At 43.8% G+C, this 13,777-nt stretch overlaps 1 protein-coding gene across 5 annotated transcripts in view; it reads left to right on the top strand.

Moving 5' to 3' along the window:
• LOC107194956 (sodium/potassium-transporting ATPase subunit alpha) overlaps positions 1 to 13,777 on the top strand; it is a 102,920-nt gene that overhangs the window by 41,306 nt on the left and 47,837 nt on the right. For 2 of the 5 annotated variants that reach the window (XM_015584670.1, XM_015584668.1), the window contains exon 1: positions 6,044 to 6,154. The exons of the other annotated variants lie outside the window; for them this stretch is intronic. In XM_015584670.1, the coding sequence (XP_015440156.1) occupies positions 6,143 to 6,154 (12 nt within the window). In that variant the 5' untranslated portion in view covers positions 6,044 to 6,142. Of the gene's footprint in view, positions 1 to 6,043; positions 6,155 to 13,777 lie in introns of those variants that run through there. 5 annotated transcript variants of the gene reach the window in all.

The raw sequence follows: 13,777 nt of genomic DNA, 5'->3' as shown, positions 1-13,777 counted from the left end.
CTTCTCGTGGAAAACATTCTAATACGGGTTGCAATTCTACGGTATGAATGTACGGTTCTAGACCGATTTTTGTCCACCTTAACCGCTCAACATCTAATATAAATCTCTTTTTGTAAATTTTATTTATAAGGATAAATAATTGAATTTGGGAGCATATACATATTTATTTATTTAGAAGCGAATCCACTGAGGTACACTTTTATCGCTCGAGGTGTATCCGACTTATTAAAGTTACAAACCCCTAAGCTAATAATCCTATTGGCTCCCCATAGTTTAATTGTAGATTCATCCACGAGTTCTAAGTTCCTTGTCGCTCCCCACAGTAGAACTGTGGGTTCATCCAAGACGTCTAAAGTCCCTAGTGACTTCCCCCAGTAAATCTGTGGGTTCCTTCACAAGAACCATGCCTCTGATGGTCCACATTCACGAACTGGAAACCAAAACCATCGTTCCTCAGCTTCGCAGCGGTTAAGAGCTGACTCGTGTGTAACGCTCGAAAGCCCCGGTGCTTATTAAACCTCCGTGAGTCATTAGATGCCAGTCGTACACGGCGTCTCTAGTCCCGTGGTTGACACATAAAACCGCCTCACGAATTTGATTCGCAGGAAATGAATCATATTCAACGGGGACCACCCCCCTCCCCCTTTCCTTGCTTCCCTACGGCCCTACGGCTTTTGTAATTGTAACAATTCTCCACGGGGGCTTTCCTTTTATTAGCACGGTGCAATCTATGTGGGTCAAAAGAAAGAACGGTACGTTCGAAAATTCTATTAGTCTCCGTTTTTTTTTATTACGAAATTTTTTATTTACGAATTAAACAAAACTGCTGTTCGAAATTTCGTTGGCCCCCTTTTTATTCGATTTCGTTTGCGGGTCACCACATAATTTCAGTAACTATTATTACAATTTTATAATTGTTAATAATTTACACGTTAATTAAATTTTATTTAAAATTTTTAATACATTTACTTTAATGATTGAAATGAAAAATAATGTAAGGGCACAGTACCTGGGGTCTTCATAACTTCTAGGGTAGATAGTACTCGTCAAATGATGAAAAACAGTTCTAATAGATATAGGTTGAAAAAATAATATTTTCGAAGTTATAAACACCTTTTTTTTCGGTTAAAGCGACTGACTATCTCGCTTTGGCAGCTATCGTACCGTATGGAAACAACGGATTACCTTATCATTTCTTCTTTTTCCTAATACAGAAGGTTTTCTACAGTTTTTATTAATTCTTCTCTTTTTACAATTTTCTTCATTCTGTGTTTCTACACAATTAAGTAAAATGCAATAAAGTGGTCGTAGTATGAGGGATGCTGGCAGTAATTCGGACATTTGTCCTGTATCTCGAACCTCGTGAACACCGAGAACGAACCGATTCTACGACTGCTTGCGTTCGTAAGACTCTGGACATTGGTGGGCGCCTGCATTACGTGACTCACAGACGAATAAATTCGATAAAGAGGAAGATTCTCCGACCGAACAAGGTGTGTCCGGAGTTTGAGAAATGGTCGTCTTAATATCTCACGTCGGCGGTTTCAAGCTCTAGCTAGTGGGCAACCGGTCTAATCGGCGGAGTGGCGCTTATGCAAATTTAATTTGCACGGGGGAACAGGAAATGATCGCGACCAATGTGACGGGGGAAGGGAGGGATAAGTGTGTCAAGGCTAGCCGGCCAGTTTTCCAGGATCGTTTCAAGTTCAGGCTCGTGACGAGTCGTCATTCAATTGAATCTGTCACCACTTTTGACGATATTCGATTATTGACAGAAACAATGGCGCATTTCCTTTAACCCTTATATTATCTTATAAGTAGGCTGCGGATTTTATACATTTATACCCAATAGGGCTTTGTGTAATACCAACGAGAAAAAAACGTTCGTTAAATGCAATGTATTTTTTATTACATTCTGAACCCAATAAGATATTTAAGAGAAGAAATAATTTCTTACCTTTGCTGTTGTCAAAAATTAATTTAGAAAATGTTATTTTGCATAAAAATCCGCAGTCTACTTATAAGTTCTCCGGGGGACAAAGTTCCTTGGAAATATGGGATTTTTCAGGTATCCGTTGAAATTAACATATTTCTTCTAAAAATGAAGATATTTTAACGTTCTTTTTTTAATTTTATTAAAAAGTTGTTTCAAATCACCCCAGGAATATTTTTTGGACACCCTGCATAAAAAAAGGAGTTGATAACATACATTCTTCCCCAATTTATAAATCGAAACGAGATCTTTCAGCGAATAAGAGACCAAGACCCAAAACCAGGACGACCCGGTTGTCGCGGGTGCTCCGTCGACCGAAAATATTCCCACGAGTTACATAAGTTCCACCCTCGGGATACTCGACTTTCTCCGTCCAGATTTTGCGAAAAAACTTCCCTCGTGTCGGCCAACGACGAGCATCGTCCCGTGTCCCGGTAATGACGTCTCCACCCCCCCCCCTCCCCCACCCTCTGACGTTCACTCTCCAAAAATACAAGGTGGAATGTAGAATTTCGTAAATTCAAGAAGAGCAGAGCAGCGAATTTTATCAGTTGAAATGTCGTAAATAAAGGGCGATTTATTTCACGTAGAAATTTGCCATTTTCATGGGAAAAAATTTACCATTTTCACGTGGAAAAAAATCGACGAATAATCCCGTTTGGCCCCGCAATAAGGAACCGCATTGTCGGGGCGACGCGCTGCCGGAAGTTATGTAACGAGTTGTTTCAGGGACTTTAGCCTAGCCCAGTTCCGCGGAAGTGTTTCCACCACCACCCACATCCACCTCCGCCTCCTTCTCCCCTCGCGGAGGATCGATCCCGCTGTGTGTGACGCCTTTGATGATCGTGTCGCGTCGGCTTCGCCTCAACCCCCGTTTTGCTCTTTTGATATACCTTGGGGGTGGGGGGAGGGCACGCTTCTGTGACGCTCGAGACGGTTTTCCACCGATTATAAGGTTGGTTTATTATTGTCTCTTATCGGGCACGGAACGGTTACGGAACGGTTACGGAACTGTCACGGAACGGTAACGGGACAGTCACGGGACGGTTTGGTAATCGCACAAAAATTCTTTAACGAGTTGTAATAACGAGTATACTCGTCACGAAGAAATGGCACTTTTTTTATGTATTGACGAGTATATTCGTCACGAAGAAATGGCATTTTTCTTTTATGTAATGTCACGTATGTAAAATTTTTTGTAAAATTTTATGTCACGCGAGAAAGGAATAACCATTTGTCATTTAAAGTAAAATTTTTCCGAAAACTAAAACATATTTGTAAATTTTATACACTTCAGAACATTTTATGGCAACGTATAAGATACACACTTTTAAAAAGTAGCACCACATAGTATCCCAATCTGTTTTGGCTCACCGTCCCCTTCGCGAAGTCCTTTTTCTATGCATCGTCCCATTCGGGTAAACTTTGTCTACTATCAAAATTTCCAAGTATAGTTGTGCATGTAATCTTTAAATCTCAAGAAGTCCGATTGAAAATAAAAAAAAAATAAAATAAATATGACGCCCCCACACCAAAAAAAAAAATCTCAGGTATTAGGTGGGCTGGCAAATCCCGTAAGGTGATAGGTCTACACCTTATACCTGGTCGGTGCCTGAACGTCCTTCATGAATTCCATACCTCGGGTCGCATCAGTTCGCGCCAACCGTCATCGATGCCTAACGGTAAAACGGACCATAACGTCCCATAAAGGATTTAGGGGAAAACAGTCGTCCCTCTGGCATCATCCTAGTGGGTTACCAAGTTGCTGCAACGACAGTCCGGGAACAATGCTCGATCACCATATCCTGCTGGCTAGTATCATCAGAGACGAATAGGATCACCGTACACAGAATGTCCTCCGCCCCCCTGACTAGACACACACGGAAGAAGTCAAGACAGGGTAGAGAGAGCGCTTCCGTCTTCATAACCGTGTTCAAGACGGAATATTTGCATGGTGAAGCAAGGGAAGCAGCCAGGGGATCGTATAGATAGGGTCTAAGCAACGACGAAAGATGGGAAAGGGTTTGGGGGAGGGGTCGGTGAGGAATAATGGGCGAGAAGGCAAGAGAGAAAAAGAGAGAGAGGGAAGAATCGCGAGTAGAGTCGGTCGGTCGGCCAAAGCGCCGTGTGTCGCGTAGCCCAGTAGCACAGATCGCGTTTCAGTGGTTCTCATATCCACGGTTCTCCTATACGTATCACTCCCGTTTTACACGAACGAATAAATTCCCTTACCTTCGATTGATCCTTATATGGTTACATACGTAGTTGGTCCCCTTTAAACCAAAACCATTCCATAAATCACGTTTATTGTTAATCATTCATGAACAATTACAGCTGAAAAGGAACATGTAATATTTTAGAAAAATATTATTCTTATCAAGGTAGAAATGAACGTTAAATAATTCATGATAATCAGACTTCGGAACAGTGGAAAATCAAGATTCATTCAGCACAATCTGGACACATGTTGACAACATTTTCTCCGAAGAATCACGATTTGGGGGGTGGTAATTTGCACGCTAGCTTTGTGATCCAGGTTTAACGAACACACACGATTCTTGATCCCTCGGAGTCTCTTCAACCCTCTTGTCGCCCAACCTCTCAATTCATCCACATTCGAGACACTCGGTGTGCGAGAATTCATTTAAGGAAGGGGGACTGGAGCAGCAGCATACACCACCCGGTCGTGTCGTCCCAGATCCTCGAGACTCGCCCACGGGACGACCCCATCCCGAATAACCAACCCCGGAACCGTGTCATCGTTACATCCCATGACACCGTGGTGGTCCCCCGTCTCTTCCTCTCCATCGACCTCCAGCACACGCACGATCGACCCAACGAAACCGTCCCCCATATAGCTTGCCAAACAAGTATTCCCTTGCCCTTTCCAATTAACCCTCTCCGTCATGGCACACTTCTCGCCGAAAAATTTCCCCAGGGAGGGAGATAGAGAGAAAGAATATATCCTGGTGGGACGAAGGGTGTGTTGTGGATATGGAATCCTTGAGACCCTGGCGCTTCCGGTGTCTTCTTGTTGGATAGGACGTCTTACGTTGAGAACCGCTGACGGAGCACGGCTGCTGAGCGTGCGCCGTTCTGTTTGGGGGCGCGGACCGTTGCTGCTGCTGCTGCCGCCGCCGGTGGAAACAGGATCCTCTAGGCTAGGGGTTTCGAACCGTGTCGCGTGGAGGGGCGGCCGGTTATGTTGCTGGAGGGAGGGGTGCGTTACGGGGGGCTGGGGGTTGCTGGTAGCGATGGGCAATCATTGTCCTACCCTTGCGAGTTCTTGAGCAATTTCACTCAGGGAGGAAATTTAACCCTTCCAAAATAGACTCATGTAAATTATTTTTTATTTTTCGTAATTTCACGATTCAAAGGTGGTATCAGACCCTCGTTTTCTTCCCGAAACTCGAGCCTCGGCAACAAAGTATACTTTTACAGGTTCCACACTACCCTTATTGGTGGGCATAATTCCTGGACAATAATCGCGTAGTACAAGCCAGACAATAATCGAGAGATTGCTGTATATCCTTTCTGCGATGAATTGGTACAATTTCGTGCAGTAATTTTTCTGAAATAGCAATTGTATAATGCTTCAAAGCAACGTTGTACATATATACCGCCACTACACCGCCGTTTATAAAAATTTTGCCTAAAAAATGGCGTTCACCGACCTAACCTAGACATGATTTCGTGACTCTGATTAAAGGATCTTTGTTCCCAGTGATCTATCTCTCTGCTCCATGCCTCTCGGGGCCATCGCTACTCTTTACCACCGTACACCACCAGTCGCGTCGGTTCGACGGTTGGTGGCGCTCGAGGTAGAACGGAGACGGGCACGGTCGAGACACATGGTGGGGATGGATCGAGATCGCCGGCCAAGCTTCGTGCAGGGGCGAGGGGAGGGGATACACACAGCCAGTATGCCTGCACGTCGCGTAACGGTCGAGTGAGAGAGAGTGAGATATTGGTGAGTGGGGATAGATATGGTTCGGGTGGGGGGAACGTGACGCTGCGCGGTTGGTGGGGGACGGACGGGTCGATGATGCCGGCGGTCCTCGACGACTCGAAACGCCAGTCAGTCTCTGGTCCACCCGAAGCCGCGCTGTTTAACCTTCTATCTCATCGAACACCGCTCTCGCCGCAGCCATGGGTGACAAGGTTTGTGATCGCTTAGACAGCCCATCTCTCCTGCACACACGCACATACACACCCACACAATCATATTCAAAAACCGTCGTGTCTAGTAACAATCCTGTAGAAGGACAGAGACAACCGTATTAAATACAGGACAAACATACATATACACACCAATCCGCTTTTTGCTTGGCCCCAACCGTATAGCAAGCTAGAAAGAGAGAGAGAGAGAGTGCGTGTTTCAGAGTTGTGTATATTCGGTTCGAAAGATAGCTAGAGAGAGAAAGAGAGTGCGTGCGTGCTGTGCGAGAGACAGAGAATTCAAAGTGACGAACGGCGTGTGGAGGAGAAAAGGGGGTAACACGGGACAGGGAAGAGTAGACGAGTGTGACAGGCGTGTGAATGGGTGGCAGAGGCCGGAGGGAACGGTTTGTGTTTGACGAGGAAACAAAGTATGTGAAACCTAGTCGTCGTGTGGTATACGATCTCGATAAAATGGAGTTTCTTTCACTTTTCTGTGACCACCAGGTGCCCCTGCCCTCCCGGGGGATATATACGTACACTATGTATATATATATATATATATATATATATATACATATATATATATATATATGTGGAATCGTGGGTGTACCGTGTCGTCGATCATCGTGTGCAGATATAACGATCGGATGAACGCGCACGAGCCGAATGTTGAAACCTCCCAACCCCCCCCCTGAATTCGATATATGTACATATAGTATATTCGTTTGGAAAATTAGACGGACGCCCAGGGGTCAGGAAATGACAGGAGAGAGAAAAAGGAACGGTGAGAGTCAGAGAAAGAGAGAAAGAGAGGCTAGTCTGTGGTGTAACCACTGCTAAAGAGGAGCTTCGATCGAGGAAAGGAGGTGGAGGGATGGGAGAGAGAGCGAGAGGGAAAGACGAAGAGAGACAAGGAAGGAAGGGCAGTACCTCTGGAAGGTTTTTTTTTACTCTTTCTCTGTCCCTATTTCCTCCCTCTGTCTCTCTTCCCTATATCTGCGTCTACCTTTTTCACTACATTTCCCTTGCTTGCTTCTCTTTCCGGCGTCTCGAGAAATCTGCGTGTTCTTCCGCGATGCTGTTTCGTTCAGGTGTGTCCTCGATGCTTTCCAGGAAACAGAGTAATTTCCTCATCCTTCACGGAATGGGCTTGTCTCCTCCCCCCTTCAACCGTCCTCATGTTTCTTATTCCTTCGTCTTCGATCCCTGGTCGTTGATCTTCTCCGTCTAAATCGAGGGGCACATGGTAAAGAGAGTTTGATTTTTCTAGAAGCCAGAGGCCCCTATTGCCCACCTTGATTCAGGACCCACCACCCGTACCTCCAGGGAGGACCGTGTCATGTTTTCTCTTGAAGGGTCGCCCATCCTAACTTCTGGTGTTCTCGTTTCCCGTGGACAGAAAGTCTTCTCTCATCCGTTTATTGTTTCTAGATACCTATCTACCTTCTCGAAATGTACGGTACCTAACCAACACCCATTCCAGAGGCGGGAGAGTACATTCGTATAACCGATTCGTTCGACGACCACCAATGCTGGGGGAACCGGAAATGAGAGAACTCGATGTATAGGAATATAGAGGAGACATATAAGTGCGGAAATTCGGTTTTGGAACCTCCGACCGAACGTTTTCACGCGTGTTAGTGTGTGCGTTTGTGTGTGTAGACCACGTGAAAAAGGGCTAGGAAACCCGTTGTCGCCTGGTTTCGCTCTGTAAGCCAGGGGAAGAGCTGTGTGGAAGCAAGTCCGACTAGAAGGGGCGGTGTAGGGTGGTGGTTGCTTGTGTGTGCGAGGGTGGTTGCAGATCGAGGCCCAGGCGCACGCGCGACCCACCAGCTGCGGACTTTCCACGAAGACACACACGTCATCCGCGATGATTTTTCCCCTGTGAATTTCGTCCCGAAATCAGGGAGGGGGGGAGGGAACGATTCAAGAATCAACGGAAATCTGAAAACGTAAATTTCGTTCAAAATTAGGTGGGGAATCTAAGGGGGGTGGAGAGGGAACGATTCAGGAATTAACGGAAATCTGAAAACGTAAATTTCGTTCAAAATTAGGTGGGAAATCTAAGGGGGGTGGGAAGGGAAAGGTTCAGGAATCAACGAAAATCTGAAAACATAAATTTCGTGCGAAATCAGGTGGGGGACTTAAGGGGGAGGGATTCGAACGAATCAAGAATCAAGGAAAATCGAACCAGCGGCAAACACCAATTTTGCTGGTACCCTGGCTACCGATGACGTCACCAGGCTCTCCCCCTAAGAACCGTCAATCCAGAGACCGTGTGGGGATATTCGAACGAGCGACAGAGAGAGCAAGACATGCGTGTGTGCGTCGTTAAAATGACCCACAGACGATACGATATACAGTAAATCGTCGTTGAGTGTTCGAATGCTTCTCCTCAATGAACATTAAATATTTCATACCTCAGAATTCTAAGCTTTATCACTGTGATAAACAGCATTAAAAAATCAGCGTCACACCTGGGGACTTCTCTTTGTCAGTGCTGGGGAGCCTTCGAACACTCGTCGAGGATTTACTGTATCGTGCAGCCAATTGTATGTACAAGTTGCTGCGACCGTTCGAAAGACATTTGCAACGTGTTTGTGGGGCGATTGTACGAAAGTATGCTAAACAATCTGTCGAAATCTCTGTCCTTTCAAACTGTCCCGTGCAAATTGTCGTGCATACATTGAGGTGGGCGTAACTATAAAACCACCCTAGAATTCTTAAATCATTATCGTATTGTAGTTAAAATGAAAAACGAACCACCTTCTTTTCCGATGAAACATTATTTCTCAACATGATTTCACACGTGGTCTATACTTGGTTCGTATTTCATTTTAATTAGAATCCAATAAGTAGAATGCGGATTCTATGCTCTCATATGCTACAGGGTTCCGTGAAATACAGTAGAAGACAAGATTTTCTATTAGATACAATAAGTTTTCGATTTTATTTTTGACCGAATAGCATACTTAAGGGAATAAAGAAATCCTATTTCTTTATGGTCTACTTTGTCAAATATAATTTTGCATACAAAATCCACAGTGTACTAATATAAATCGAAGATTTTCGGGTGGTTTTATTTAGCGTGTTCGATAAATCGTGTCGTCTACGGGCTGTTCTAACGACGCAGGCAGATAGGATCGTCCAAGGTTCTCCAAAATTCTCTCTCCCTCTCTCTCTCTCTCTCTCTCGGTGTGTGAAACTCGGACTAGTGATTTTCCGGGGAGCGATTCTGCGCAGAGGACCAGGTCGGTCGGTTGCCTACGATCGTCGCGGCGAACCTGGTCTCTCGATCCATACGAGTTCTTTCTTTCTCTCTGTCTCTCCTCGTTTCTTCTAGCGAGCGCCCTTAATTCGATCGATCAAGGGGGGGTTTTTTTCCTCCCCCCGCCAGGCAGAAAATAACCAGTCGTATGGAGGACTTGGTATTTTTAGCCAAGCTATTAAAGTTGTTCCACCTTTTCTGCCACCAGGCTGGCTTGTGGCGCAAGCTCTCTCGGTGGTAAGGATACATATCGGACGGTTTGATAACGGGGGATGAATTATAGAGAAATCAAAAAGAAAAACGAAAAAAAATCTACGCGTTCTCGCGTCCACTGACTCATTCCTGAAGGATTAGGTTATAGTGTCTCTATGAGCTGCAGGAAATCCTCGATTAGTGTTCGAAGATTCTAGAGAGATTTTCCAGGTGCAACGCTGACTTTTTAATTAGGTTCAGCACAGTGATAGACCTTGGAATTCTGAAGAGAATAATATTTGCTTTAACCGTGTATGGCTGTTAGTTTATGAAATATTTATTGTTCAGTGCCTGAGGAGCCTTCGAACACCCAACGAGGATTTACTGTATTGCTTTTACTACCGCCCACCGACGGGCATTGAGGAGATCTGAGCTAGCATCGTAGTTATTTCATTTTCTTTAATTTCAATTTAACTTTTCAAGATTCAAAGGTTACGTGAACAACTACACTTGGAAATTTTTCTAATATAGAGATAATTTACTCGATGGGGGGATTGAACAAAAAAAAACTTTCATAAGGGGGTGCCAAAAAAGATTGGGAAACTATGCCCTAGAGGAAACCGAGTTTGCTTCGTCAGTGTACGTGTCAATGCTTCTTTCGGCTATTACCGATTCAGTAAAATTACCGATTCAGTAGAATTACCGAGTCGGTCCAAAAACTCCGTATCGTCTGAAATGGCTGTTACGGGTGAACAGAGTTAGAAATTATACCGTCTGGTTCTGGAGGAAATCTTCGGTCTCTGTTTCGTATAAGCTTAGGGTCTTTCCAGAAGATAAACAACCCATTTTTCCTTCTTTTGGCGCATCGTCACGAACAATGGAATCCTCTGAAATTGCCTCTAGTTCCGATCTGGTTCCAGGGATTATTCGTTCGGATAAAAGAAAATCTTGGGGAATTGACATTAGGGGGTTGATCGTATAATTTGATCGTGTTTCCTGGACGAAGTTGGAGCAGTTTACTAGACAAGAATCGTCATCTTTGCCCACGCACGAAACATGTGCCACGAGGTGTGGTCCAAGGACGGGAAACGAATCAATTGAAAAGGTCGAACGTTTTAAGTGGCTCTTACCCGCGGTGGTTTTTCATTCATTGAAATTTCTTCGGGGGCTACTTCCGTCAGTCGATTATCGAGACGTGCGCGCGCGTAGAGCCGCTGTGACCCCCTGGCTTTCTAGGAATTTAGGTTGCTGCAGAGGTTTAAGGTGGCTCATGCAAATTTTTTAATAATTATCCATTTTTTCACATTCTTAGAAGCTTCGACTTTTGATTGCTAATAATTTATTTTTTAACACGAACCTTCTTGAACTATAGTTGATACCAACAAGTTAATCACTCCTTATTTAGTTACAAACAAAATGACATTTTCGTAAGAAATTATCTCTATTATCTCTGCTATGAGCGTCAACGTGTTTTGTTTTCCTTTGGTTTGTTCGCCGAACTTTCTAATATATTTCTTAAAAATTTTAAAAAACTCTGCATTTCTTATGTATATTCGTCGTAGCTTAAAAATAATTAAGCATACAACGTGCACGTTCTCAAGATGAAATAAAACATTTAAGGGGGTAATAGCTACAAAATCCCTCAAGTGTTCGTTCATTAGTGTGCGCGTTTACCCGGTACAGGGTAGTTGTCCCAATTACTGCCACCTTAAGATTGCATCGTAACTTCATTTAATCATTTCACGTGTTGTTTGACCCAAAAACCGTCTCAGTTTCGAACATAATATAGTTCAAACATCTCTTTCATTAAAAACATAGTTTAAATACAAAGAACTAATCAATGATTAATAAAAATTTTCAAGCAGTCCCATAGTCTCTATAACTGTCCTCTAAAGTTACAGTAATTCTTGTATACTTTAACAAATCATCTTGTACAATAGATAGTGTTTGAGTACTAAAATTACGGCTCCTTCTACAGTATAACTTTGACTTTTGACGTTCAAATTGTACTTTTATGTTTCAACATTACTTTTTAAATACCAGGTACATACAAGTACATATATTTCCGTGTTTTTATGTAAATCAGATTCCCCATTTAATAATAAAACTTTTTGTGTAGAACTCTTCGTTTACGTTTTTATTACGTAAAATAAATAAGTGGCAGTAGTGGGGACACTGGCAGTAATTGGGACACTTACCCTATCCGTGAATATTCGACTCGAAACTGCTCCCCCATGATCACGTAATCCCCTTCCACCGTTGACGATTTCAACCTATGACCTTCGGCCACGGTCCTCGACGGGCCTGCGCCCTTCGTGAACCGCAGACAATCCGGCTCTGCTCGGTTGCATAACGTCTGTCACGTGTGTTCGGTGTTCATTCAAAGACCGGTCTGTCCCGGCTATCGGTGGATCGATTACGCGATACAATAAACGGAAAGAATGAAATCCTCCGTTCGACGGGAACACGAGCGTCATGGCCGACCTTTTTGCCCGACCTTTGTCAGAGCATAGCGCCGATCGTCTGGACGAGGGCAAACCTCGATGCACCCAGATCCAGTTACAATCTGTCCCACAAGAACGTCGGCACGATATCTGGAAAAATAATTGATATTTTTCGAAAATTCAAAACAGAGGTTTATAACAGAGTCGGGCATTATTCAACTAAATTTTCATTCGTCTTCAAATAAAAATTTCGTCGACTCAGACGAATAAAGTGGTCACGTGATTTCTACGAGGTATGGTGACAGGTAACACTTAAGATTTAGGAAATTACTGGAACTTTACATTTCCATACATTACGTTTCCATGACATCAAGCAAACTCGGTCATTTTTAACTTGCATGATAGATCTTTCGATATATGTCGGGAGTCGCGTTTATTCGTCTTTCAATCAGGTCGAATAACGAATAAGATCGTATTCGAATAAATCCGGTATAAAACAGGGCATTTGTTGTTTCAATGTTTTCTACTTTATTTCCAACCCAACAAGATATTCAAGAAAAGAAAGAAATTCCCATGTTTGCTTGTCTTCAAAAATTATTTAAAAAAATGTCATTTTGCATAAAAATCCAGTCTAGTTATGATTCATTCATAAAAAGTTGACCCTAAATTTCAAACAGTTGTAAAATAAGAGATACGTTTATATTTCGCTAAATACTACAACATATGAAAATTTCCACAAAATCAAAAATGGCGCTCCAAAAAGTGTCTGTTTTCGCGTGGAATGGCCTAATAGTCGATCTTCTCGCGATTCACCAAGGACCTAGGGCAGCCCCGCGATGCTGTGGACGTTCCGTGGAAATTCCAACGTGGCGCCAGGCGGCGTGAAATTGTCCCTCCTACTCCCTCCACCAACTCCCACCACCTCCACGTTAGCATCATCACACGGTACTTAACCGTTTCTCGTTCGGCCTGCTTCGGACCACAAAACGGTCATTTCCGTCAGAAGTGCTTCCAAACGAGCACACGCGCGACAGGGACACACCGCCTAGGCGGCTGAACAGGTTCTTAAGTCGACAGAGAAAGATGATCGCTGAAGGTCCAGCTTCCTTATGAACACCATCCCCTAGGAAAGGGGGGAGGAAAGTCTTGTTCTTGACGCGTGAACGTGCCTAAGAGCAAAAGCCCAACTTCCTTGCGTTCCCCGGAACACTGTAGCGACCAATCAACGCGTCTGCCCCTGTCAGCTAGCGCACGACTTCAGAAGTCTAACGAGCCTAATGCTGCGCGTGCCAAGAAACGCTGAAACTAAACAATTGAATCTTTATTTTGGGGGGGAGGTTCTGAATATCGGGGAGAGTTGCCTATTTTGAATCACTTTTTTATTTTTCTCTCTTACACAAACATCGCAGGATGCAAAGAGAAACATAAAAAACTGATATACGGAGGGTAAATAACGTATCCGTACACTCTTTAGAACAAAACAATTTAAAAGAACTGACAAGGGAAGGCACGTGTCCCCCTCCGATTTTGATGAAATTTCGTCAGTCAAAAATCAGGGATACGTATTTTTTTTTATCGGCTGAGACGCGACTTTAAGGGATGATACCACCCCTTGAAGTTTCGACTTCTTTAATTCGAATTTTTTAATTCTTAGATAGCGAACGGTTTCGATGACGTAGGTCCGTTGTTCTTTCTCGTATGCCAAAGGCCCATCGAAGT

Source organism: Dufourea novaeangliae, unplaced genomic scaffold, assembly GCF_001272555.1.
Source record: "Dufourea novaeangliae isolate 0120121106 unplaced genomic scaffold, ASM127255v1 scaffold8, whole genome shotgun sequence".
Classification (NCBI taxonomy): Eukaryota; Metazoa; Arthropoda; class Insecta; order Hymenoptera; family Halictidae; genus Dufourea; species Dufourea novaeangliae.
Note: the sequence above shows the minus strand (reverse complement) of the source record. Positions and strands in the feature narration are given on the sequence as shown.